Source organism: Dermochelys coriacea, chromosome 14, assembly GCF_009764565.3.
Source record: "Dermochelys coriacea isolate rDerCor1 chromosome 14, rDerCor1.pri.v4, whole genome shotgun sequence".
Taxonomy (NCBI): Eukaryota; Metazoa; Chordata; order Testudines; family Dermochelyidae; genus Dermochelys; species Dermochelys coriacea.
Window position 1 is genome coordinate 18613113 of NC_050081.1, and position 27490 is coordinate 18640602.

At 48.1% G+C, this 27490-nt stretch overlaps 1 protein-coding gene across 8 annotated transcripts in view; it reads right to left on the reverse strand.

Annotated features, from left to right (window-relative positions):
- Positions 1-12522: 12522 nt before the first annotated feature.
- The window catches only part of SEPTIN9 (septin 9), a 254811-nt gene continuing 239843 nt past the window's right edge, over positions 12523-27490 (reverse strand). For all 8 annotated transcript variants that reach the window (XM_038371506.2, XM_043497403.1, XM_038371508.2 and 5 more), the window contains 5 exons: positions 27131-27248; positions 22510-22605; positions 20823-20919; positions 17294-17345; positions 12523-15269 (listed from right to left, as the gene is read on the reverse strand). In XM_038371506.2, coding sequence (XP_038227434.1) covers positions 15140-15269; positions 17294-17345; positions 20823-20919; positions 22510-22605; positions 27131-27248 — 493 coding nt within the window. In that variant the 3' untranslated portion in view covers positions 12523-15139. The remainder of the gene's footprint in view (positions 15270-17293; positions 17346-20822; positions 20920-22509; positions 22606-27130; positions 27249-27490) is intronic.

Sequence of the window (27490 nt, forward strand, 5' to 3'; positions counted from 1 at the left end):
GGGCTGATCAGCAGCACTAGGCATTGAGCATTGGTTTGCTATTTTGGGGTTGGTTGTAATGAAGCACGGTTTGGCACACTGGTTTGCTCTTGAGGGTAGCTTGTCAGGACCCTGGCTCCCTGCAGATTGGTTTGTTATTGCAGAATTGGTTCTAATGAATGCTGGGCTTTCCTTACCAGTTTGTTGGCGTGTGGCTGTTTCTAATGGAGCTGGGTTGTGGATGCTTATTTGCTATCAAAAGGACTACTCATGGCAAGTGCTGGGCTGTGCATCCTAGACTGTTTTTCTAGGGTTGCCTGTGAGGAACTGCCCTACACCCATTAGTTTGGGCTATCAGATGTTATCAGAGTGAAAGAATGGCTCAAGAACCCATTAAAAAGCTCTGGGGGAATGGGCACGGGAAGATGGTTTTAATCAGATAAGGGAATTCAGTACATTGCTGCTGCATGCTATGAGATATCCTTTTAAGCTTCAGTAATTTTTTTGAGTCCCTGGGAAGCTTGTGAGGTGCCTTTGAAGGAAGCATGACTTATGAAATTGCAGTTTTTAGCCTAGATGGGTAATGTTAATGAGAAAATATTGCGGTCTGTGATTGCAGTTCTCCTGAATCCCATAAGTTTGAAATAAATTATTCTGTTTTCCTAAATGAGGCAACACGGCACAATCCTGCTTCTAAGTCAGTTCAATGGTGATTATTAATTTGGGTAGCACCACTCACAAGGTTTGCTAGATTAAAAACAAATTAAAACAGAAGACAGAGTTACAAACTTTCACTTAGTGAGGGTGGGAGAAAACCTTTGCTTTAGATTTTAAAAGGAGCAATGAGACCAGCAGCTAGATCTTAACATTCAAAGAATTTTGCATGAGCAGAGAGGTACTTAGGCAAAAAGGGCCTGATTCTATTATCCATTGAAGTCAGTGGAGTAACCCTGGGGTAAGTGGGATCAGAACTCAGCCCCTTATGTAGTACCATACCCTATCTTACAGTGCTGTACAGTCACAACAAACATAACTCTGCAACGTGCCCATTGTCGTTCACTTTTCATCCTTCACAGCAGAAGCTGTTTCCCATGGAGGCAGTCCAGGACTATGGAATTCACTTGCTGCTTTAAAACTATGGGTTCTTGTGTTGCTGTGTGTTGGAGCCTGGGGGTCAGCTCTTGGGCTGAGTTGCTCACTCCCAAAGGTTGTGGGGGTGAAAAGCAAAGAGTGACTTTTTCCATGCAGACTGTGGAGAGGAGAAGGAGCTTTGTGCTGAAACTCTGGCCATTTAGTGAGAGCTTTTATTAGCTTCAGAAATGCATGCAATTGCACTGAAGAGAACCAGGCGTGTAATGATGGGTTTCAGAGTAGCAGCCATGTTAGTCTGTATCCGCAAAAAGAAAAGGAGTACTTGTGGCACCTCATCCAATGAAGTGAGCTGTAGCTCACGAAAGCTTATGCTCAAATAAATTTGTTAGTCTCTAAGGTGCCACAAGTACTCCTGTTCTTTTTATGTGTGTAATGGATAATATAAGGCAATATATTCAAAAGGCCCCACTAATTTAAGCTGCCCCGCTTAACACCAAGAGTGCATTTTTCAGCGGTGCTGAGCACTTGCAGCTCCAAGACCTGTTTGCATTTGGCCCTTCTGAAAAATCAGGCCCAAGGTTACAAACTGGGAACCCCAAACTGAGGCACTGAAACCAGTTGCCACTTTTCAAACATACTATAGATTAGCCTGCCATTGATCACTCGGAGTTTTAAAAGGCAGCTAACCTGAGGGATAGGGATGCAGTTTTGCTGGGGCAGATAAGCTAGAAGCTCTTAATAGAATCCCACAAGCTTAGAAAATAAAAACAACCAAGCGCTCAAACCCACAGTGATGTGTTTTGTCCCCAGATTGGAGGGGAGATGAGTAGAGTTTATCGTGACCCTCCTTCTAACCAAATCTTTGGAATCTCCTCGGAGTTACTATCAAGTATCTGCTGCCTCAGTTGGGAAGTTTTTGTGCCTTTCCTATGGGTATCCTGGCCCTGTTGTGGCTTCACCAGTGGGAGAGCTAATGTAGACCAGCCATTGGCATTTTTATCCCGCATAGCATCTCACCCTGCCCACGCAGGTATAGATGACATGGTGATAAAAAACATTGGCAGCTGGTCTACCCTAGCGAATTTCACCAGAACCTCAGTGTAGATGAGACTTTATAGGCATCCCTCTGCCCCATCCATTGTACTCAGCCTTGGATCACAGAACATGGTTTTGTTGTTCAGGACAGTAGAGTTATAATATGCCCCACAAGCCCACATGAACTGGGATGGAAGGAACCTTCAAAGGGACTGCCCCTTAACCACTGCAGATGTCCCCTTTGATTGCAAAACCTGGTCATAGCACTAAACTGCCATGCAGCATGAGCCCCACTCCCCTCTATTGCAGAAGTGAGTGCTACTCCCTGGTGTCTCGTATCTAAGATTTCCCCTGTTGTTGGCACCTGCATTATTATCTAGAGAGGATTTATTTCATTCTGAAATAGGTCTCCAATGAAGTTATTAATCAGAGAGAGAGAGAGATGGAAGAGTACAACAAAAGTTTATTGTGTGCTGTGGATGAATGATAAGCGAATACCAGTGCCTTGGATAACAATCAGGAGAGAGAGAGAGAGAGAGAGGAGAAAGAAGTGCAGCACTGTGGGTAAATATATACTGCTTTTGGTGATGATTACCCTCAAAGTAATTAGTTTTTAAATCAGGCAGACATTTCAGAAACTACTCACTATGAGCGACTTTAATTATTTATACTCCCTTTTATTCTTTTTATTTATAGTCATCCTCTTTGGAAAGGGAGATGCTTTCTGGGGTGGGCCACTCAGCCGGAACAGAAACCTAGCTCCAGCCTGGCCTTGCTGAGCACACATCTCCATAAGAGCCAGTAATTTTAACAGCTACTGGAAGGGTGGGAGGGACCAAAAAATCTCTGAGGCCAAATTTCACTTGTGCTGTTTTTTCTGGTGGCAAGACAAAATAAAGTGAAAATTTCCACCCAAGTTGTGAGCTACAGAAAGCCCTCCTCTGCTCAGTCTTTAAACTGTCCCTCATCGTCCTTTCTGTCATTTATTAAAGTGAGGCCACTCAACAAGTCATCCACACTGAGCTCCCTGCTGTCCCAATGCAGCGCTGGTAGGCCAATTTCCCCAAGGCAGGGCTGAGCTTTTCAGGGAATGTTTTGTCCCACTGGACCGTCTCTCTTGAGAACAAGGGAGACTTATTTTCACTTTACTCTTTGCACAGAAGAATATACTAAGTGTAGGGATTGCTAGTTAACTAGTCCTACCTTTTGTTAACCTTTGAGCATCTTGACAAACAGGAGAGAAAGGGAAAGGACATGGGCAAGAGGTTTACTGGAGTGTGGTCCAGTGGTTACTACAAGGAATCAGGATTCCTGTGTTTATGCACAGCTCTGCCAGTGACTCATGAAATGATTTTGGTCAAGTCACTTAACCACCCTGTGTCTCTCAGTGCTCAACTGTAAAATAGGGATTAACCCACATTTGTAACGCCACTTTGAGAGCTTGGGCTGGAAGGTGCTGTGTAGATGGAAAGCATCTTACTAATCTGGCAACCAGCAGCTAAAGGGGTACAGTGGATCTCAGGGCATCTAGGAGGGATGTGTTCCTTGCCTGCTTTGCAGGCATGAAACCCTCAAGCCAGCTTCTGATGATCGGTCAGCAACTCTCTTAGTAATGGATTTTCCTGTTAAACTGTGGCTCAGCTCCTGAATTTAGGCCAGAAAGGGCATGATTTGGCCTTTGTGTACACAAGTCTTGCTTTACTCACTACTGAAATGCAGTGACTTCCAAGGCATGCTCAGCAGCTATTTAATGGTGCACAGCAACACGAAATCAGAGTTTAGGACAGGAAGTGGATGCCTCTTGCATCAGCAGTGAGAAGAATGACCCAAGAGGGTCTTTCTGTCTTTAAAAAAACAACAAGGAGACCAGTGGCACCTTAAAGACTAACAGATTTATTTGAGCATAAGCTTTCATGGGTAAAAACCTCACTTCTTCAGATGCATTAAGTGAAAGTTACAGATGCAGACATAAATATACTGACACTTGAAGAGAAGGGAGTTTAATGGTGTTAAATTTGCAAATGAATTTTAGTTCTGCTGTTTCTCTTTGAAGTCTGTTTCTGAAGGTTTTTTGTTCAAATATAGCTACTTTCAAATCTGTTATAGAATGTCCAGGAAGATTGAAGTGTTCTCCCACTGGCTTTTGTCTGTTACCATTCCTGATCTCCGATTTGTGTCCATTTATTTATTCTTTTACGTAGGGACTGTCCAGTTTGGCCAATGTACATGGCAGAGGGGCATTGCTGGCACATATCACATTAGTAGACATGCAGGTGGATGAGCCTCTGATGGTGTGGCTGATGTGGTTGGGTCCTCTGATGGTGTCACTAGAGTAGATATGGGGACAGAGTAGGCAACAAGATTTGCTACAGGGATTGGTTCCTGGGTTAGTGTTTCTGTGGTGTGGTGTATAGTTGCTGGTGAATATTTGCTTCAGGTTGGGGGGGCTGTCTGTAAGCAAGGAATAGCCTGTCTCCCAAGATCTGCGAGAGTGAGGGATCGTTTTCTAGGATAGGTTGTAGATCATTGACAATGTGCTGGAGAGGTTTTAGCTGGGGGCTGTACGTGATGGCCAATGGTGTTCTATTTTTTTCTGTGTGGGGCCTGTCCTGTAGTAGGTGATTTCTGGGCAGATTTGAAAGTAGCTATACTTGAACAAAAAAAAACTTCAGAAACAAACAGACTTCAAAGAGAAACAGCAGAACTAAAATTCATTTGCAAATTTAACACCATTAATTTGGGCTTGAATAGGAGTGACTGGCTCATTACAGAAGCAGCTTTGCCTCTCCTGGAATTGACACCTCCTCATATATTGTTGGGAGTGGACCACATCCACCCTGATTGAATTGGCCCTGTCAACACTGGTTCTCCACTTGTGAGGTAACTCCCGTCTCTTCATGTGTCAGTATATTTATGTGTGCATCTGTAACTTTCACTCCATGCATCTGAAGAAGTGAGGTTTTTACCCACAAAAGCTTATGCTCAAATAAATCTGTTAGTCTTTAAGGTGCCACCGGACTCCTTGTTGTTTTTGTGGATACAGACGAACACAGCTACCCCCTGATACTTTCTGTATCTAAATCTAAAGCTAAAAATATTGTATCCATTTGAAACTACAAAAGAAATGTAGAAAGGCAAAAGTGTAATTGGACACCTAGAAAACTGGCACACTAAGGGTCACGTGTGTGTTTTTACAAGAAAGTACTAGGATATTTTTCATGTCCAAATACTACTCAGAAACTGCTTTTCATCTCATCAGAAAGCTCTTCACCTTTTCCAACATGTGCACAGGATTCTAACACACTATTACTGTTGACTTAGCATGAGAAATACACAGATCTGGACAAAATGTTGAACACACCCACACATCTCTCTGCCTGAGGTTCCTCACCACTCTGGAGTGTTTTTGCAGGGTCCAGGATTCCTCTCCTGCAGCTCATGGCTTTAAGAATCATGGAGTCTCTCTCTGACCTCTGAAGTCAGTGGCCTTCTGCTCTCCTGCCCAAGCTTCCTGCATCTTGCTCTGCTAATCTCTCAATTTTTTATGTCCTATGACCTGCAGCTGATTTCTTTGTTTTGCTAGTGGGAATCTTCCATTCTGCACTTCTCCAGATGAAGTGAGCTGTAGCTCACGAAAGCTTATGCTCAAATAAATTTGTTAGTCTCTAAGGTGCCACAAGTATTCCTTTTCTTTTTGGTCAAACTGGTTTCCCTAGGCTTCAGCCAGCCTATTGCCCCATGGTGCTTCCACCTGAATAGATGACCATTAACAGTCTAATGACCCACCACTGTACCTGGTTGGGGGGGGCATGCTATAACCCTGACAGCAGATGACTGACAACACGTCCACACTGAGGCGTTCAGAATAACTTCATAGCACCAGCCAGAATGAGCTGTACATAGATAAATTGTCCAGGACACACAGAACACTTTTTCAACAGGTTGTCATTTACGTGACATCCACCCTTAAACTCTTTAGTCCTGCATGTCAATATACAACTGTTGTGAAGTTGCTACCGAAACGCCACTCCTTGATATTTAAGCTTGGAAGGATGAGATGTTTAATCAATAAATGTTAATAAACATCGCTTTCACAGGACACACACAAACTGATTAAAAATATTTCCATTGATAACAGAAATTCACAGACAGGCAGAGGGAGAAAAATGCTGCTTGAGAACTTCTTAGTTTGATTTCAGGACTATTTACTTCATATAGTGTGATGTTAACGATTTGAGTTCTACATAATAAAGCTTTGACTTTTTGAATCTCAGCATCTACTGTCATTAAATAATTATTGTCTAACCCTCCCACAGTTTCTGCCGTTTCCTGAAACGATGACAATTGAAATCCATTTAACCCCCGCCCCCCCCAAAAATGCGTGACCCATAATTTTATACAACTGTGAACAAAAGTTTAAATAGATAAAATAAATCTTGAACACCAACATCAATACTGGTCCCAAAATATATTAAAAAAAATTAAAATAAAATGCTGCCAAACTTATTGATATTACATAGGCCTGCAAAGTTAGCTCAGTGTCATTTAATGTCCTGCAAGCCAGAAGTATAGAAGATAGGATAACCTGGTAGTAACTGGGACCCCCTTAGAAGGGAAAAACAAACAAAAAAAATAGAGCAGATTGCACCCTGAGACTTTTATGTTCCTAAATGAAGACCCTGAGGTCTGTGTGCTTAAATTCAGAGGCTGTTATTTGATAGAAGCAGTGCAAGAGTTTAGCACAAGAATCAATTGTTAACAAAGAATGAATTTTTTAGTCTCTAAGGTGCCACAAGTACTCCTTTTCTTTTTGTGAATACAGACTAACACGGCTGCTACTCTGAAATATATATTATCTTAAATACTTCTAGTGCCCCCAGGTCCCATTACCATTGCACCTGAACACCTCACAAGCTTTCATGTATTTGTCCTCACAACACCCCTGTGAGAGGAGCAAGTGCTGCGATCCCCATTTCACAGCTGAGGAATTAAGGCCGGGGATACTAAGTGCCTTTCCCAAGCTCACACAGGAAGTATGTGGGTGGTGGAGTTGAGAATTAAACCCAGGTCTTCTGAGTCTAAGACTATCACACCCTAACCACTAGACCAGCCTTCCCCTGGAAGGGTAAATCTTGTGTTGAATTAAAGGATCATTATACTGTGATTTTTCTAACAGAGGGGGGTTACTAGAGCAAAGCCTGAAATAACTATTGGGGGTTGGTTTCTCTAATAGATTATAGGCCCTTGGGAGAATACACTGGGGAATGCCTCCCTCTATTGAGCCCTTTCAGAAATGCCTCCAACTCTTTATATGGACCCCAGCATGGGAAGCGTGAGTCTCATTCTCTTTTCTTAGTAGCAGCCGTGTTAGTCTGTATTTGCAAAAAGAAAAGGAGTACTTGTGGCACCTTAGAGACTAACAAATTTACTAGAGCATAAGCTTTCGTGAGCTACAACTCACTTCATAGGATGCATTTGGTGGAAAAAAAAAAAAGAATTCTCTTTTCTGTTTGTAATTGGCTCATTCAGATGTAACCAGCTGTTAAAGTAGATTGAAACCAGAGGGGGAGCTCTCATGGGACCAGTCTAAAAGGGGGGTTGTTTTTGTTCTCCAGCCAGGAAAGGAAGGGACTCTTCCCCTCCTTTTTCAGGAGAGGCGAGTCTTTCTCCCACTATGCTACCATACCCCCAATTCCTGGTTACTTTAACTTTTGTGTATAGTTGTCCCCTTCAGACCCAAGAGATGCCAGTGAGCAAAAAGGCCGTTAGGACTTATTGTAGCCAGCAGGAGATGGAGGGGAAAGTGGCTCTAGCCAGCCCCCCAGGAAACCTGTTAGCCACAGATCTCTTTTATCCACAGTGAGTACCTCTTGCTGCTGGCCGAGCCTCTGGTAGGGTCCTTCAGCACATGTGTCTTCAGGCCATTCCTCAGGGCTCTCCGAAAGAACTTTCCTAACTCAGCCCCAGCACTGAGCGGGCCAGGCCTCATCACCAGGCTTCTGTAATTGAACCCAGCTGGTCCCCCTTCTGCTTCTCCCTGGGGCTGCATTAACTCCTTCCTGGCCTTTAAGGTGACATCCATTCACAGACCCAGCCAGGTAAACCAAATTCAAATCCCTTTATTTTTTCAGGACCCCTGTATCCTAACTAGCCAAGAGCCCTCTCCCTCTCTAACCTAGATTAACATGGAGCTACATTTCAGTTCCAAACCAGTTCCTTCTCCAAGGCAGCTGAAACCCCACAAACAGCTGAGCTCCCAGGATTTCTACTATTTTGGGCCAAAAGTCTTGTGACAAGAAGTTGTGAGATTTCATAAAGGGCCGATCTGCCTCTGAGCCCGGAGTTGGGTATAAGCTTGCAATGGGGGTGGGGCCTGTACACCTCTCAGAACACACTGGCAGCTCTGTATTTTTCATAAATGAAAGTACAGAGGTTTTTAAACCTAGGGGGAGCAATATTGTATTAACACTCCAGCTGCAGCCAGCAGAGCAGACTGTGCATAATGTGTCAGAGCTTCCTGAGAGCAGCTGGCTTTATTGCTGTCCCCTTTATAAAAACTACCTTTCCATAGCATCCTAACAGCTGGAAGCCATTTTCTGGGCCATTCCCGTGAAATGGCCTTTGACCCCGAGGAACGGTTCTTCAGCCGAACAGCACGGTCCCCTTTTCTGAGAAGAGGAATTTTACCCATCCCAAGCTGTTTCCCAGCATCCCTCTCCATCATGCTCAGGAACATTTGTTGATACAGCAGAAACGTTGGGCTAGCTCAATGCACTCACTGGGCTGGAGCTTGCAATGTGCTGGGCACCCTTTGCTCCCATGTCTTTTGCTTTGTGCAGGAGTAAATTGCTTACAGGCTGAAATAGAATCCTAGGGAAAGCCTGCAGGATGAGGTAATGCTTGTGGGAGCAGGGGGGTGGGCATTACTGCAGTCACATCTCTAGGCGAAGCTCTCCAGCTCATTCGTAAGTGCTACATTATCTACATCCGTCCTTTTTCATAAGAACTTCAGCTCAAGTGGCCATCTGCCCATTGCAATTCACTAAAACAATGAGACGCTCTGTGCAGACAGCTTCACGACTGTAGACTCTCATTTGTCGGAAGAGAATGGGGGACCAAGAATTTATCTGGACTAATTGGATTTTGGAGAAATGGAAGGAACTTTAATACAAAGTGTTCAGCAATGGACATAACCCCTCCAATATTTAAATTGGGCTAAAAAGGGGATGCAAGATAAATGAGGTTCTACTGTGTATCGGAATTGCTAGACAGAAATATTTCACATCTGACAATTATAAGACAATAGACTTCCATCCACATGGAAGCACAAAGAACCCACAAAGAGACAGGCAACTCTTGATTTAGTCCCAAATGGAGCACAGGATCTGGTATCTGTAGCTGAACTGCTCCATAATAGTTACCATAATGTAATTAAATGTAACATCCTTGTAGTGGGGATAATATGAAAAAAACCCACCACAGTAACATTTAACTTCAAAAAGGGGAACTACACAAAAATGAGGATGTTAGCTGGAAATTAAAAGGCACCGTCACAAGGGTTAAATACGCTGAAGCAACATAGGTACTATTTAAAAATCCCATAATAGAAGCTCAGACTAAGTGTACACTCCAAATCAGAAAAGACAATAAGAGGGGACAAAAGAATGCCAGCATGGCTAAACAGAAAAGTAATGGAGGCTGTTAGAGGCAAAAAGTCATCCTTTAAAATTTACAAGTCAGATCCTAGTGAGGCTATCAGGTAGGTGCACAAACTCTGTCAGTTAAGTATAAGTATAAGATGGCAGGCCAAGAAATAATTTGAGAAGCAAGTTGCTAAAGATGCAACAACTAATACTAAACATTTTTTTAAGGATATCAGAAGCAGGAAGCCTACCAAACAGGCAATGGGACCACTGGATGATCCAGGTGCTAACAGAGCACTCACGGTAGACAAGGACATTGCAGAAAAGCTAAATTAATTCTTTGCATCAGTCTTCACTGCAGAGGATGTAAGGGAAATATCATAATGCCACTATATAAATCCATGGCGTGCCCAAACCTGGAGTACTGTGTTCAGTTTTGATTGCTCCATCTCAAAAAAGGACATAGTGGAACTGGAAAAGGTTCTGAGAAGGGCAATAAAGAGCATAAAGAATATGGAATGGCTTTCACACAAGGAGAGACTATAAAGATTAGAGCTGTTCATCTTAGAAAAGAGGTGACTAAGGGACAATATGATAGCAGTCTAGAAAATCATGGTTGGCGTGGGGAAAAGCGTTATTTACCCTTTCTCACAATACAAAAACCATGTACGTGTCACCTGCTGACATTAATAGGCAGCAGGTTTAATACTAATAAGAGGAAGTCCTTTTTCACACAAAGTACAATTAACCTGTGGAACTCATTGCTATGTGATGTTGTGATGGCTAAAAGTATAACCAGGTTCAAAAAAGAACTAGATAAGTTCATGGATGATAGGTCCAGCAATGGGTATTAGCCAAGATGGCCACGAATGTAACCCCATACTTGGGGCGACCTGAAAACTCTGACTACCAGAAGCTGGGAGGAAAAGCCAAGGGATGGCTTACTCCAATTGCTTATTCTTTACACGCTCCCTGAAGGTCTTGTATTGGCCACTGTCAGAGACAGGATACTGGGCTAGACGGACCATTGGTGTGGCCCAATATGGCCATTCTTATAGAATAGCACTTGCCCATGTTGAGACTTTGTGTTGGAAAGGCACATCCCATTATCATCTCAGCGCAATTTAGTGCTGTCAGGTCAGTACATCCTCTCTTCCTCCATCTGCGCCTGCTTCTTTCCCACCTCAGACCAGCTCCTGAACAATGGCTTACTCATCCTACTCCCAGCACCAGGATTCCACCCAGCTGCTTTCCCAACCACCTGTTTCCAGTTTCATGCTACAGCTCCGCCACCCAGGAACTCCAGGGTCCTTCACTGAGGTCAGACCTCATCCCCAGTGACTGTAGCTCCACAGGAGGAAACATGCATTAAGGGTTTTGCCACTGAACATCCAAGCAGCATAAAAGTCTCAGGGAACAGCTATACTTATGCTAGCCAGTGCACAGTGTGCCTGAAAAGTGGGGCCCATCCATTATCACTTCATTCACACTGCAGTTTCTGTTCAGGAACCTCTCCCTTGAGTATCTCCTGTCTGGATCCCACTGGCATAGAGTTTCCCCTGCCCTCAAATCCTCCCATCTATGCTGCATTCACCCCTGCAATTCTTTCCCCCTGCCACACCAACCAGGGCTGGTTCTGGGACAGGCTGCTCTCCGTTCAAGGTGGCACACTACTGGGATTTTCTTTTTGGTTTGGTTTGCCAGGCTGTGATTACGTGTGTTTTTGTTTGCTCTGCTGATTGGCTGGTTGCAAGTGCGGCGGTGGGTTGGCTCAGCTGCTGCAGGGAGGGGCGTGCCAAAACCATTTTCCATGCTGACCCGCAAAACAGCTAGGGCTGTTTCTCCAGAGCAGTGTGGTAGGTGGCAGAGTGTTGAAGCAGAATATATGGTACTTAAAAGGTCTCTTTTTCCTCTTTAAGTATCACGGCACCTAGCTAGTTACATGCTGGAGAGGTTCTCGTGTCTCAGCCAGCTCCACCCGGACTCTCCCCTTCCCATTTACAAACCCAGTGAAAATGTAGGAATCTTTCACCTCGACAGCGGTTATTGTACCCTGGGCTCTGAACTACTGCTCCCCTCACCTTCCACTTCCTGTCTGGTTTATAGTGCAGCTCATGGGTTCCAATCTTTGGATCCCTTAGCCTATTAACCCTTTTCTGCTCGGTCCCAGCAAGACCTGAACATACTGGGACAATACTGATGGGCCACTGGTGACGCTGAATATGTTCAATGAAGCTTCTTGGTCTTTCTAATGAGTGTTGGTTCAGTAAAAGCTCCTGGAATTGCCTCAAGTGAAATGCAGCCTCTGTTAGAGCAGCACCTGCAACAGGAATGGGAATACATTAGCGGAATGAACAATACAGGAACTGAGGGAGGTCGGTCACCCATAACAGAATTTGGCTAGGATGCTGTGGCTCCCTGTCCCGATTTTTAAGGCTGCTTAGCATCCAACATCTCCACTTATATCCCAGATCTGGCCCAATATCCTTATTATTGTTGAAAGAACCAGAGGGTTCTTTATTAGCCACAGGACCTCTTTTATCGTATTCAAAAGTGGCACCCCAAATACCCCGGCATGGTGGCACTGGAACCTTAGCAATTCAAAGAAGAGCACTACCTACAGAGACCCTAACACAATCCCTGCAGCCCCTGAGTTTGCCTTCAGGAAGAAATGTCCTTGCATAGTAAAAGATACGACACAAGATCAAACTTCCTGAGGTTGTGTGGCTCTAAAAAAACAAACTAACAAACCAACAAACAAACAAACCAAACATTTCCAAGTAAGCCTCTTTCCATTTGCATTTGAAACATTTATTTTGGGAAATACATATTAAACACTATTATTTATACAAAAAAAGGACTAAATTTGTCATAATGCATATAACACCCAAAAGGCCATATTTAATAGATCTGGATTAATTTTTTTAAACATTTTTTTCTCAAAAATTAGATTACAAAGAAGAAAGCGGCATGTTTTGCTTGGCCCAGCTTGAGATACTGTCTAGGAAAGGAGTTTAAGATGGTGATATTTGCAGAAGTGCATCACGCAGAAAAGACTTTCTACCCTCCCCTTGAATAGTCTTTTTAACACTTGAAATACATACCCTTTTCAGTTAATACACAATATTTTGTTTTTGCTAAAATATAGCAAGTCAGCAAGTAAATAATTCATTTTCCTCAACTTAACACAGCTCTGTAAAAATTCCTACTTTTTTCCAGGAAGGGGGTGAAACAGAGTTAAAGGGGAGTACAGATTTTACCTGCAAGGCAAACACACCAGCACAGACACATTCATGTGTCCCATAATCACACCCACAGTATCGAACATCCGCCCATGCAGGCATGAAGGGGGGCAATCTTGCAAGATGCTACTTCCCTCTGCTATCATGCAGAATTGGGCCCTGCTAGCCTGTAATTGGTTCCTGTTACCGGCCTGGCATGGACAGTAAGACAGCTGGAAATGGCGTGGAGGGATGCAGCCCTGAGCAGACTCTACGGCTGGGTCTCTGAAGAGTGATATATGGGGAGCAGCAGTCTGCAGATACTCCACTGATGCAGAAGAGCATGCGGGCCTCTGAATCAAGACGAGAGCAGCATCTCTCTTCAAAACCTTCTTACCGCCTGTAAACATGTAACTGGTCTCATCCCTCAGGGGGCTCTGCAGGTGTCTCTGTGAGGCTGGAAGTTGGGACACCTTTGCCATTTTGTGGGAGCACCAAGAGGAGACAATCTGGGCACAGTCTTACACCTCCATAGGGGGTCAGAAAAGTGATGTTGGGCAGACACCAAAATCTGTCTTGGGGCTGGGTTTTTAGACAGAAGTCGAACTTGGGCAGTTGGATCTCTGCTCCAAGATCGACTTGCACATGGGTGGTTCTGTCCCTGCTGGATTGACCCCTAGCATGGAGTTTCATTTGAACACACTTGGCGTTTACGGTAGCTGATCTAAGTCAACAGACCATGTTGGGGATCAGGGACCCTATACTACAAAGCTTGCGTGAGATACCAGCTTAGCCTTTCTTACAGCTGAAGGCTTCTAACATGCGTGTGGCATGCGGGGCTCGGTCTGTATGCGTGCACATGGTTCTCAAGAGAAAGCATTAGCCAGATTAAGGAACTGGCTATGTACATATAAGTTGCCCAGGTAAAGGAATAAAACAAATTGATTCAACAGCCTCCTCTGGCTTATTTAAAACCTAATAAAACACACAAGTCACACAATACAAAGAATTTCAGCCCCCTGCCCGTGCTTTGCAGAGATGGTTCTGTTCTCAGCCCCCTTCACACACACAAACGTGCTCTGAGCCTTCAACAAAGACACTGAATTAAAAATAAATACACAAGTGTTCCCAGGAAACCAGCCATAGGTATGGTCAAGCACTGAGTGACAGGGAAAAGCTGGGAAGAAGAATCTCTGAAGAATCAATCTCAATAGGCATTTGGCAGGCTGCACAGAGAAACTAGCTATTGCATGGGAGCTGAATTCAAAGGCACTTCTCTCAGGGTGGGCCGGGATTTAGAGATCCATGAGTCACCCCATGGCATTCCTGGCTTATTGCAGGTGACAGGGAGTGGGTTGGCTAGGCACAGGGCTGGGGGCAGAAGAGAGGCAGCAGAGGTAAGCTTGTGATCACCTTCCCTTTCCATCCACATGCCCACACCTCGCTTACGAAGGCCATGTTTAGTTAGAGAAAGCCTTGCCTTCAATGGACGGAGAAGAAAATAAAAGAGCCACGTGATACAGGGTAATGCAATCTGGTTCCAACTATTTTTACTGACATCATGCGTGGCAGTAAGGAGGAGAGCCCCCGGCCCCACTCCATGGCGCCGTTTCAAGATACGGAGGAGAAAGAAATCAGATTCATTTCATGATTGGCTTCTGTGAGCAAGAAGGGAGAGATTCTCCCCTATCTCATGGCTTGGATTTCATTATAAAGCAACCCTCGGGGCCCGCTCCAGCTCCTGGTGAAGCCAGGTGGAGTTAGTTAGAGCAGGCCTTTGCGAGGAGGGGGCTCTTCCATCTACCCAGGGATTATGCTTTGGGCTAGTGTTAGAGAATAAATAGAGACTGACTTCTGACTTGGGACAGTCATCTCCTCCCTTCCCCTCACTCCCTCCCCGGCCATCCTGTCCAACCACCCAGCCGCTCCTCACTACGCCCAATGGGAGCTGAGAACGGAACCCCTGCGCTACGGGGCAGGCCGCGCCAGGGGACTGGCAGTCACCACGCTCTTGATGATAGATACGGCATCAGGTTATTGGGTCAGTTAACATCGGCAGCGCGCGGGAGGGGGACGGTGGTGGTGGCAGAAGAATTATATAAAAATAAAGGGGGGAGGGGAAGAAATGAGAGCGCGAGCGCGTTGGATCCTGGCGACGGAGAGAGACGGTTACATTTCATTGGCCTCCTGGTCAGCCACGCCGTTGGAGAGCACGCTCTGGCCCTCGTTCAGCCGCTTCACTCTGTAGGCTTCAAAGTGGAAGCCGCTGGTAATGTCCTTGATGTTCTGCATGTGTGTCCTGAGGGAAGCAGAGAAGCCGGTTAAATGAGATCTCCATGTGCAGATGCATAGCCCCACAATGGGGCTTTCACGACAGCAGAGTCTGCCACCACCTCTTCCATGCTGCCACCTCAGGCCCCGCAATTTCAAGGTCTCTCGCTCTTCCACTCCTGGAACCTCGAGAATGTGACCCCAATGTAGCTGATGCAGATGGAACAACAGCTCAGAGATACCAACTGCCTCTGTTCATTCAAAGTGCCCCAAGGTGGGGGTCTACGGACGTGTGTGGTCCCCTCTACAGGGAGCCCAGCCCAAAGAGACTACAGGCTCATATTTTGACCCTCTGCAGACTGCGAGTTGACAGAGCAACTCCAGTGGGCAGAGCTTACAGCAAAGGCAGGTCTTGGAAGAGTACTGCCTTTCTCGCTCCCCTAACCCCTGCATCTACCCCTCTCCCCATGAGGTGCAGTAGCTGAGTGGTTAAGACACTCAGGTACAATTCTGAAAGTCCTGGGTTCAAGTTTTGCTCAATCTCATGCAAAGACCACTTTCAGTGCACCAGGCCCCCAAATAGGCCCCCATCTGCTAAAGGCGGTCAGAGGCGATGCTGGCCAGATCACTCCTGGGTACCGTGGGGTAGGAAACAGATGTGCCTTAACCACTTTGACCTGATAAGCTATTGACTCAGGGAAACTTTGATAACCGGGAGGACGGACAAGAGCAGGTTGGCTTCCCATTCCCCTGTGGGAGGAATCACTCATATGGGAGAAGCAGGTGATAGCACAGAGCTTCCATCAGCCCCCTCCCCACAACTCTCAGTTTCTCTCGATTCCCTGCTGTTCCGAGGAGGGCATTGACAGGTGATCCAGGAAGGAAGGGCTTGGCTGTGGGATTACTGTTGGAGGAAAGACTCCAGGCAGATCTAGCCTGGCTCACAGGGGAGGTATTGAGCCCTGCACACTATTTGGAATAGTGGAAGCCCATACCTCAGGGCTGATTGCCTAGAGGGGGTTATGGGGAATGGTGGAATACACTCAGCTAAACATCCTGCATTGGCAGGGAATGACTGCCATAGGTTTCCCCAGCTCAGAGCTCTCTGCAGATTTGCTACCAGTGGAGGAGGCCTTTCCTCTCACAGGGGCCCTTATGCACAACTCTGCAACCACCACACCCTCTCTCAGCTTGCCGCCCGCCCTTTAGTCTGAAAAGCACTTCTGAGAGCAGCGTGACTCACACCCAAACAGCAGGTTGGGCCCGTCTCAAAGTCAGGCGGTATGTCAGTCATGTCTTTCACACAGGAGCTGACCAAATGGACCCTGGACTCCAGTGTAATATCTCCAACAGTGATCTGTGCTAGGGGCTTCAGGGAGAAGCCTGGAATTCCTAGAATCCATATATCATGAGGGGAAGTTTCCCCCCAATCCAAGATGGCAATCAACTTAAGCCATGATACACAAGATCCAACGCCCCTTATGTCTTTACCCTAGCTGGTGTGACTGCACGGACTAGTCTTATTTGTGCAGGAAGTTTAGGCCTGGAGGTGGTTACTCTTCAGAAGAATTTAAATGGGTTTTAGAGCATCACCTTTGCCACTGTAGGGAACCACACCTGGGATTCCACTCACTAGTATGAGCCCAGTGCTACAGCAGCCAACTGGAGGGCACAGAGGTGTATTGTGGCAATAGGCAGCTGGCACAGTGATGCAGGAGACACTGGGTCTGAAGCAATCTTTGGGATGCCTCTATGGTGGCAGTCTGTGCCTCTAGTCTGAAAGCAGGACTCCCTTCCCATTCCCTACTCCCTAATTTCTGCTGGCCAGTGCACACAGGAAGCCCCCTAGTTCACGTTCTCATTCAAGAGGCTACGGGTTACACAGCAGCTGTTGCTACTGTGGTCTGCAAGAAGCAAAGGCAGAGAGAGGATAAAGCAGCTCATGCACCAAGCAACCGCTGAGCTCTGCCCTTCCCTTTGATGCCACCTGCTGGCAGAAGTGAGACCAATACAACAATGGTGTCTCTCTCACCCAAGAGCAGTTATACCGACCTGATCAGGAGATCCCGAAGATAAGCAAACTCACAGTGTGTCGTGTTCTCAACTGGAAAGGAGAAGAAGAGGCAAACCGTTAGGCCGCAGCCCAGAACACAGCCACATTTCCTGAGCAAGCCAGCAATTTCAGGACAAGTGGGACTCTGCCTTTTGTTTCAGAATTACCACCAGTGCATGGTGGGCACAAACAGCCTGGAGCAGGGGCTTCAGCCCAGCAGAAGGATCACTCAGCTGAGGGGTTCCACGAGCTTAAAAATCAATGTTTGCCTGTCATGAGGAAAAGCCTCTTCGCCATCATAAGGCAGGATATTTACACAGAGGCTCATTTAGCTGTTATCTGCCTAAAGAACAGCTGGCAAGACACAGGAAGAGCTTTCGTGTCTGTTTCCTCTGCTCACGCTCACTTGCTGCTGGAGCGAACACCCTCCAGTGTAAGTCCACTACCACTTCACTGCGTAACCCAGGCAAGGGGCACCAACTGACTCCTCGCAAACAACGAACCTGTTTCAACATGTCTCCCGAGATGGCCTGGGGTAACTGGAAAGGTGAAGGGAAGCATGGTTTTGTGGTTAAGGCACTGGACTGTGACTCAGTAGCCCTGGATTCAATTCCTGGCTTTACCACAGACCTCCTGTGGGACCTGGAGCAGATCTCTGTGCCTTAGTCCGCTCCTCCCCCCAATCTTGATTCATGCTGTAGAATGACATGATCTACTATTGGGACTGTTCGGATTAAAAGCTGTGTGGAGCGAAAAGCCTTGAAAAAAGATCCAAGTGCTGTCTGAGCATCCTGTGTCCTGCTCTAAGTACACTGTGTGTTTGAATGGTGCTGTTGGTCTAATTCAGAGGCACAGATCCCTGGGCCAAGGAAAGCGCCTTCCCCTTTGTTTTCTACATGGCTGAACACAATGCTCAAATAGCAAGCAGATTAACAACACTATTTCTGCCACATAACCAGTGGCAAACATTGGGTCCTTGAGTCTCCCTATACTGAAGGCAGATACCCCACACCTGAAGGATGACCAGCATTTCTCACCAACCCACCTGGGACCATCACTGCCAAGCCCTGAGAGTCACCAAGAACTGGCCACAAGAGGGCATTCGAGGGTTTAAAATAAAATGGGTTCTTTTGGCATCTTTGTTAAGCGCTTACTCGAAATAGGATTTCTATAAAAAGAATCCTAAAAGCAGAAAAAGCTCTGAACTGGAACGTGGGGGGGAGAAGAGAGGGAGGGAGCAATGAAATCACATGGACTGTGCCTCTGGGATCCTAGCTACCGAGAGCAGAGCCTGTGTCTTAGAGGTAGACTTCCCCAGTGAAATGCTGGCGGGAGACTGACTGTGGAAGGAAGGGGGGGGGAGAGGAAAGCAGAGGGGAAGAGGAGGAAGAAAGGAAGGTGCAGCACATGGTGGGGAAGAGAGAAGAACAAATCCTGCGAGAGTCCTGGACAGAAGGACGATTCAAACGCCCCAGCGGGTGCTGAGAGGCTGCCCGTCTGCACAGACGCCCTCCCCCGCAGGCAGCCAAGCATTCGGTTCAGGCTCCTGCAGCAATTGAGGAGATTGGCTTGGTGTATGGAGGGTTCCTTCCAGATGTAAGGCAGGGAGGGCCTGAGGAGCTGGACATGGCCATTTGTGGGCCCTTTCATGAAGCAGCAAGACTAAAAAAGGGCTGTGCGCCCCCTGCAGGCACCGGTGGGATGGGCAGGAGAGAGGGGGATGGGAAGAAGGGCCCGCCCCCACTCAACTTGATCCCAGTGTTTTTAGAGAGGCAAAAGATGTCACCACTCAGTATCCTTCACTCCCAGCCTCTGTGGATTAGGGGATGGGGGTAGGTGGGTGGAGACCATTCCTTGGGGTAGAGAAAGTCGTACACTAGTCCCAAATGAGCACAGTGGTTACTACTAGTGCAGTTGAATCCACTGAAGGTGACTTGCAAAAAGAGAGCCCTAAATTGGGGCTGTGCCCATTTTTGCTCCTTTGGACAGATAAAAGCTGCCAAATGGGAGTGCCACCTCCTAACAGGCACAGTCTCCTCCTCAACAATAGCAGGCATGTCCAGTCTTCCCTGGAGAATCATTGGGAGGCAGCAGAGATGGGTGTGGGGAGCTCTAGGACCTTGCAAAGATAGAGGGGGTGAAAATGTAACAAAGGCCTGCTCTCTCCAGTGTATGTTGGGCCTTGTAGTTAAACAAGGGACAGCCCAACCCCCACAAAAGCTCTCTTGGAATATCATCCTCTCCTCCCTGTTCTCTAGTCTTCAGGGCAGACCAGATGATTCTGATGGAAAATGCACGCGAAATCCCCATCCCCTCACACACTCCCTTCCAGTCTTTCTCCACCAGAAAGCGGCAGTTTCAGGTCACCTTGGACTCCAGATTTCCAGGCTCAACTGCACCATCAATGACTGCAGGCTAGAGAAATGGAGATTTCTAGAGCCTGTTAAGAGAATCTCCACACTTACATGGCACACCCACAGCCAGGCCCCTCCTTTGGGAGCAGTTGTTGAACAAGAGAAAGATGCTGGCATCAGGGCAGAAGACAGGTGAGAAGGGAGAAAACAGAAAGGAAAACAGTGGGAGCAGTGAAGGATCCTCCCCTCCTAACCAGCGGTCAGGAGAACAATGAAAGGGCTCAGAAATGACCCTGCTCTCACCCTCAATCCCAGAGATTCTTTGGGAGCCCTCTCCTTCCTTGGTCCTTCAACTCCCATGACACTGCAGGGCAGCAGTGGGAATGCTGCTTTGGTAGGTGCGGGGATGAACTGCATTGGGAATGGAGGGAAGGGCAAGAGGGGTGACGGGAGCGTGGAACAGGCATCAAATCTGAAATATTTCAAAGCTATGTGGGGATGCGTAGGAAGGGGAACTCTTCATCTGTATTACAGTAGCGCATTCACTGGCCTCCGCTGAGATCAGGCTCCATTGTGCTAGGCATGTACACACTAAGACACTGCCTGCTCCAACGAGCTAACAGTCTAAACAGACAAGACAGAGAAAGCGGGAAGAAGGGAGACAGGTTCCACGAGTGGCAGTGGCTTGCTCAAGGTCACAGCAGCTCAGTGGCAGAGCAAGAAAGAGAACCCAGGTCTCCTGGACTCCAGCCTGGTGCCCTAACCACTGGTCCATACTGCCTCCCTTATGACCACTTATCAAAACACCAGTGCTTCCCCATCAACAGCAGCCATGTAATCTCCTCTGTAGGGCCCCAACACCATACTGGAGGGAATCTCACACATGTCTGCTCCTCTGAGGATGGAGAACTGCCAGAGCCATTTCACACAGGCTGCTCTGGGATGAGACCCCCAGCTCTGGGTTGTTTGGCCCGGCCTCTGCCATGTCATGAGGCTTTCAAGAGCCACTCCCATCACAAACACTAGAGCAGGGTCCAGTTCTGTTCTGTAGAGGGCAGTGGTGCACGCTCTATCCACATATTACACATGCTTCCAATTATCGCCTTTTGACTTCCCGTTCAAATGCTGCAGAAAACAGACAAGGGGGTGAGGGGCAAACAACGACAGTCCCTACCTTCAATGGTGCCCCACTTTGTTTTCCTTCCAAGAATTCTTCTCCCATTAACCTGGTATTCCTGGTCACTGCCCACCACTGCAAACGGAATCATTTCCTGGAGGGATAGAGCATAGTGCACAGGTTAATGGCTTCATCCTGGAAGCCAGCAAGTAAACCAACTGGGTGGAGTGGCCTTGGGTAGGATAATCCACAGCCAGCCTGGCAGGCAAAGCAGTTATGGTATGTGTCTAAGAGCTCTGGTCTCTGGGTGTAGGTCTAGCCTCCAGAGAAATCTGCAGAGGGAATTTTTTTTTTTTCCACTGAAGAGTTTCACAGGAACATCTCCATAGGTTCGACTTGTCTGTTTCCACTGCACTTTAATGGGGGCGATGCATCTACAGCACAGCAACGGAGGCTAGATACATCACTACCGCCATGTGTGGGGCCAACCCAACAGCAGCTGCTCTCCCAAGAAGGGCCAGGCTTCCTCGGCTTCTCTTTGGGAGACTGGTGGTAGCTCTTTGAAACACGGCAGGCAGACAGGACTAAAAATAGGGAATTGGGGGCTTTCAAAAACCAAAGCGAGGGGATGGATCACCTCAGCAAGCGCTGGGAAGGGCCTCACACACAGCTCTGTGAATGCTGTTAGCACCATTCGTTGCAGCACCCACTGCTGCTCCAATCGCAGACACCAATAAAAATCTGCCAATGCATCTCTATCCTGGCCGCTCCCTTCCAATCATGCCCCTCTCTGATATCTCTTACTATTTAAAACTTCCAATCAATAGTGCTGCCAGAGGGAAACGCTCTTCAGAGAACAGGATGCCTCCACCCACTCCAGGCCAGTGACAGGAAAAGGGCATCACCTGCACATGGCTTGGCAACAGCGCACAGTGCGGAGGGGCTCCCCTGACCACTTGTTAAGAGCTGCTGAGGGAGAATCATAGCCTAGGAGGAAGCTGCAGCAACACCTCAAAGGGCAGGAGGGCTTGAAAGAGTGGCAGAAAGATCACACTAGCCCATCACTAATGGCTGATTGGCTGCCCTACTGCCAGCTGTCACACCTCGGAGTCAGAAAATACCAGTGGGTGGCAAAGGGCTGGGAAACGTTCTCATTCAGAGCCCTCCTCTTCCTAGCCTAGCTCCCCAGCCTGGCTTTGCCCGCAGGGCCCTTGTTGGGCAAATACCATGGTCCAGCATGTCACATTTAGGGAGCCGGACTCTAACAGCCCGGCCAGTTCTCAATGAGCCATCTGGAAACAAGTCACAGCCCCAGCCCCCAAATGCCAGCCGCAGGAAGCCTTCGCTTGCTCCTCTGAGTGCAGCAACAGCCAACATTCCCCAAGGCCCAGACCAACGGTGTCAGGGACACAACACAGGAAGGAAGGCCACTTTACCTACTTTCCTATCCCTTGGGAGGGAAGGGCAGCAAACACCCAGCCAGCCCGCTGCCAGGAGGATGGGGCTCAGCATCCCAGGCTGTGGCTGAAATCAGGCAATTCTCATGACCTGGGGAGCAAATCTCCCACTCGCTCTTTCTGTATTGTCTCCAGTCTCTGTGCACAAACAGGGGTAAAGTGCACCAGCCTTGGAAAGGAAATACAGGCACTTTGCTGAACCCCCCCAAAATCTTCACAAGCCTTTGGAGCCGTAGGGCCCAGCCTGAAGAGCTCTGGGCCACAGGACAAATGCACCATCCACTCACTCTGAATTTCTCATTCACAAGCCGGTCCTCAGAGTCTTCGTCAAACTCCTTCTGGGGATATACGTCGATGTCATTAGAGAGCAGGTCGGCCGTGATCTGAAGACGACGGACATGGAAAGGACACCATGTTAGACTCCATGACCATGGCTGCTGCCTTTCAGCCTCCCCAGCAGCATAGAAAGGCTGCACCCTGCGCAATACTGAACAGCCCTAGAACAACTCGAAGCCCTTTCCAGCTTGGAACTAGCCAGGCAACCTTGCTTTCCTTCCCCTCCTTACTGCTCAGTGAAGGATGCGAGTTTCAGTGCTAAATATCCACCCAGCCTGAAGTGCAGCCCATGAAGTTCTAGAAGATCCTCTCTCCATCACCCCACCACCCCCAGGATAGCGTCCGTCTCTGAGCGGAGCAGAAGGTCACACAGATCAAGATGAAGCATTGCAAGCTGGACCCCGCCTTCATATGAAAAAGACAAAAGGGTAGTGACAGCCTGCACCATGGGCAGCAAGTCAGGGCGACCGTGCACCTCCTAGGCACATGCTCCTGAGACTTGGAGGTGGGCATGTTTGGGTGCTCCAGAGTAAGCTAGCAAGTCACTTTCTGGTATTTTTGTCTTGCTCACGTTCCCTGGAAGAGGAACCCCAGATCTGGTGCTGCGTATCCTGAGAGGGGTCACATGGGGGCAGTTTGTGCATCTCAGTGAACTGTAGATGCACAAACTTGCTCTTTCTAGCCCTTCAGATAGGCACTGCAGCTGGCCATGAATGAGAACAGTATGCCTCTTTCCAGCCTGACACCGTGGGGAGAAAACCATAGTGTTAAATGGCATTGGCCACTGCAATGGCGGTCATCTTGGCTGATACCTGGCAAACCAAGCCAGCAGCTTCCAGAGCTGAAAGCATGAGCTAAAGCTGCAGGCTCTTGAGGGTTGTGCTCAGTAGTTGGGCAGCAGAACAGACTCCCATCCTCTGGGGATCGAGCTCAGAGGAAGACAGACACACACTGATCAGTGGGTTATGCCACCATGGACCCCGCACAGGATAACACCACAGGGAAGAGGCACCCCACTCCGAGAAGCACAGTGGAGCAGTGACACCCAAGCCCCAGGGGCTGAAGAGCCTGGAATGGGGTCTCGGAAACCTATTTCAGTTGCAAACAAACCATCCGCCAGGAGACTTGCTCTGAGGAAGCCTCACTTCGCAGCCTGGGATCTGCTATGTGTCTGAGACAACACCAAAAGGTTCTCCACTGTTAGACACCAGGCTGATCCTCCGCCACCTACTCAGCTACCCCCTCCCCCAGATCCATGGGCTTGAGGTGGAGGGGTAGCTCGTACTCCCCTTGGCACACCATACACTGCTCCTCACTGCCTTAAGCAGACGATAGCAGTGGGTCGTTCAACAGTGATGTCATTCCCTCCTCCACACCAGGCCTAAAGGGAAGAGCATCCTACCCAGATAGGGGGACAGTCTGTTAGTCCAGATCAGTGTCGGGTTTAAACCAAGCACTGGCACTGCACCATTCACCAGTGGATCAGTGTTAGGGATTTTCAAGCTCCTGAATCCTGTAATGTGCATGGAATTAGCAACCCTGACACCAAGGGGTGTGTGCGCAGAGTGTGCTGGCCCACACTCCCCAGTGCTGTGAACATCTCCCTGTGGTGCATGCACTAGACACACACTGATACCAGGTTCCTGGAGGGAGATTTGGGTGCCATCAGCACCAGAACACACCTGTGTCGTTTGTCTTGAAGAAAACTCACATTTGAATCCAAGTCTGAATGGTGCCAGTGCCATGAGGCTGGCATTGGCTCTAGATCAGCCCTGCATTTCAGGGGAGGTGAACCCCTTCTCCCAGGCCAGAAACATCCACTCTGACAAACTTCCTCACCCGAGAGCACGCTCCGTTCTTGTTGCCGGGGAGTCACGTAACACCAGCAAAGACACACTGCGGTTTCAGGATCAGGCTTGGCTTTAACGTGGGAAGGAACGACTGTGCAGGTCTTTGGACTCCACTTTGGTGCAAGTTAACAGAGCACTGGCATAAATCTGGAATAATGCCACCCAGCCCATGGGAATTATCCCCACTTAAGTGAGAACAGAATCTGGACCTACTGAGATCTGAATGGGGACAACACAGCCGCTGGTAGTTAATGTTCCATCGCCACTAAGCTACAATGGGCCAGAAAGCAGAGTTTAAAAGGCAATTCCAGCTAAATCACCTTCCAATACACTATGGCCACCTAATGCAGATGAGACCATTGCATATTACAGCTGTGCATGTGTGTACAGATCTAGAGAGAGACGCACACGCCTAACCACTATTGCCAGAGCCATATATGACCACTGGGGGGGCCAGATCCTCAGCTGGTGTAAAACAGCCCAGCTCCACTGTCTCCTGATTTACAACAGCTGAGGATCCAGAGCTGTTGGCTGGTTCCATTGGAGCCCATTGAGGAAGGGATGCAAGGTGTCCAGTCTCACATGGCGCATAGACCAACTTAGTTACATTTTTCACCTCCCTTTGGGAAGGATTTTAAGAGTCTGGTTATAATAAAAAATGTAACTCAATAAAAAGAAGGAACTTCTTACCCCGCCTTCCTGCTACCATGGGACAGTGCTGCTCAGAGACACCCCTGCCACCCAATGAGAGTGAATAGGGTGGTACAGGGCTGAAACAGCGGAGGGGAAAATTTGCCGAGTCTTCAAGTTCTATCCGTTCCTGCTTCCTTGACAAATCCAAGTTTAGTCCATTAACTGCAAAGCCAATACAGCACTGGGAGAGCCCAGCTGGATTTTATTGCGCCTGACGCGTCCACAACATTGTCAGCTCAGTTCCGAAAGCACAGGCATTTATCGCCAAGGATGATATCTGAGGCGCAGGGAGCCAAGCTGGATTTTCAGACTCCAGACGGACTCTAGCTCCAGCAGTAGGCAGACGGCGAGGGAGCGACACATACGTGTGCACATGCCTTGTAACTTCTGAACTGAGCAAACGGCATGTGAAAAAGTCATTGGGAAAGACCAGACTATGGCAGGCTAGACCGTCGGTAGTTACAACCCTTCCCCTGACTGCAACAGCTCCTCACTTGTCCCCGAGAGCACAGGATGCTGCTAACGCGCAGCCTGAGCTGGGCCACAAGATTTAGCTCCACTTCCAGAACTTTGCTTGGCCCTCTGTAGAATGGACTCAGCTGTGACATTTGGCTTCAGCCCCCCACCCCCCCAGTCAGATTGGTGGTTTCAATTCATGGCCCTCACTCCCATGAATGGGGCGAGGAGATGCTCAAGCCAGCTCTGAACCCCAGCTGGCGGATGACGTTCAGTGAGCAGGGCAGCTCCTCCCCTTCCGCAGTGATGCTTTGAGTAAGACTCCAGTCAGGCAGGCTTCAGAGCCCTGTAGCCTCTCTCCACAACCCATAGCATCCCCCGGTGACCTGGATACGACAATCTGTGCTCTCCCCACCACCCTGAGAGTCCCTCCCCAGGCAGAATGTTAGCAAACCCTCTCTGCATAGCCTTGCTATATTGCCCAAGGTAAGAATGGCCTGAAATCAAACTGGGAATCTCTTTGCTTCTGTTGCTCCAGGTCAGATGCTTATGGAGACATTTGAGCATGTGGATTTAGCTGTGCTTCATATTTTCCTTCACTGCCTTCAGCCTGGATTTACAATGAACCCTTTCACCTCAAACTATTTGCTACCACATGCAAAGCCTCCTTCTCCTCTGGGCTCTTATGGGTTAATATTGGATTAGAAGACCAGGACATCCTGAAGTCAGCCGGACAACCCTGAGACCCCTTTCCCTGCCATTTACCCGACTCCGCCCCTTGCCCGTTTCCTTCCTGCGTCAGCCTCGCTGCATTCCGCAGGGGTATTTATGGAACGCTGGCTGAGCTATTGGGTTGGCAAAACCCAGGCTATTCATGCTCAGAATGGCAATTCAGACTCGAGAAGCAGCAATTCAAGAGGCGACTAGTGGCTTGCTTATTTCTGCAGCCCATGGTGAGACCATCACGCCTGTAGCAACATCGTTGGTCATATTATTGGCTTTATAGCCCTTGGAAAGCCAAAGCAAAGCAGCGGCACCACAAGGAAACAGCACGCTTGGCTGTAGACTGAGACAGCCTCTTATGGGCTCCCCACCACACCAGCCTCCAGCTGATGCAATCAAGGGAACTGCATCGTTTGCTTCCCCCGTCAATCTCAAAGCGGAGCTCAGCATGCATACATTTTGGCCTGGATTCTGTATCATTGCAGGATGCTGTGCAGTAATATGAACTCCCCAAAAAGGGTTTAGAGGCTCGACATACAGCAGATCCGGCCTCCTAAAAACCATAAAAACAGCCTGGGGGGAAATAATAAAGCAGCCATGCAGAGGGAGACCAAGAGCTTGAAATCCATTGCGAGCTGACAGAGATCCAAGAGAAACACAAGGAACTGTTTGGAGGCGAAGGCCCTTCCTCCTGCCACATGGGATCACTCAGAGCGGCAGCCTAAGGAATGCTCTGGGCTCCAGGCCAGCCCTTAGGCTTTGCAGCCCTGCAGGGGGCGGTGGGGAAGGGAGGGAGGGAGGGAGGGAGGGAGAAGAAGTGCCGGCTGGGGAGTGGCTGCCATCCCCTTACCCTTTTTTTGAAGTAGTCTCTCTCCTCCAGCGTTAACGTGTCGGCTTTGGCGATGACTGGCACGATGTTAACCACTTTGCTCAGGCGTCTCATGAATTCAATGTCTAGCGGTCGAAGGCTAAAAGCACAGCAGAGAAGAAAGGGAATCAGACTTCCAACAGTAGCGATGTAGGAGTTGTTTCAGGGGGAGAATCCCCAGCACAGAAAGGGTATTTAGAGCCTAGGGAAGCGGGGGAGTAATTTTGTAATGCTGGAGAACATCCCCCTGTAATCAACATTTTCTTAAAAGCATGAGAGGGGGATAGAGACCGACACATGCTTTGTGGACACCAATACCGGAACATGCCAGGTTCCATTTTC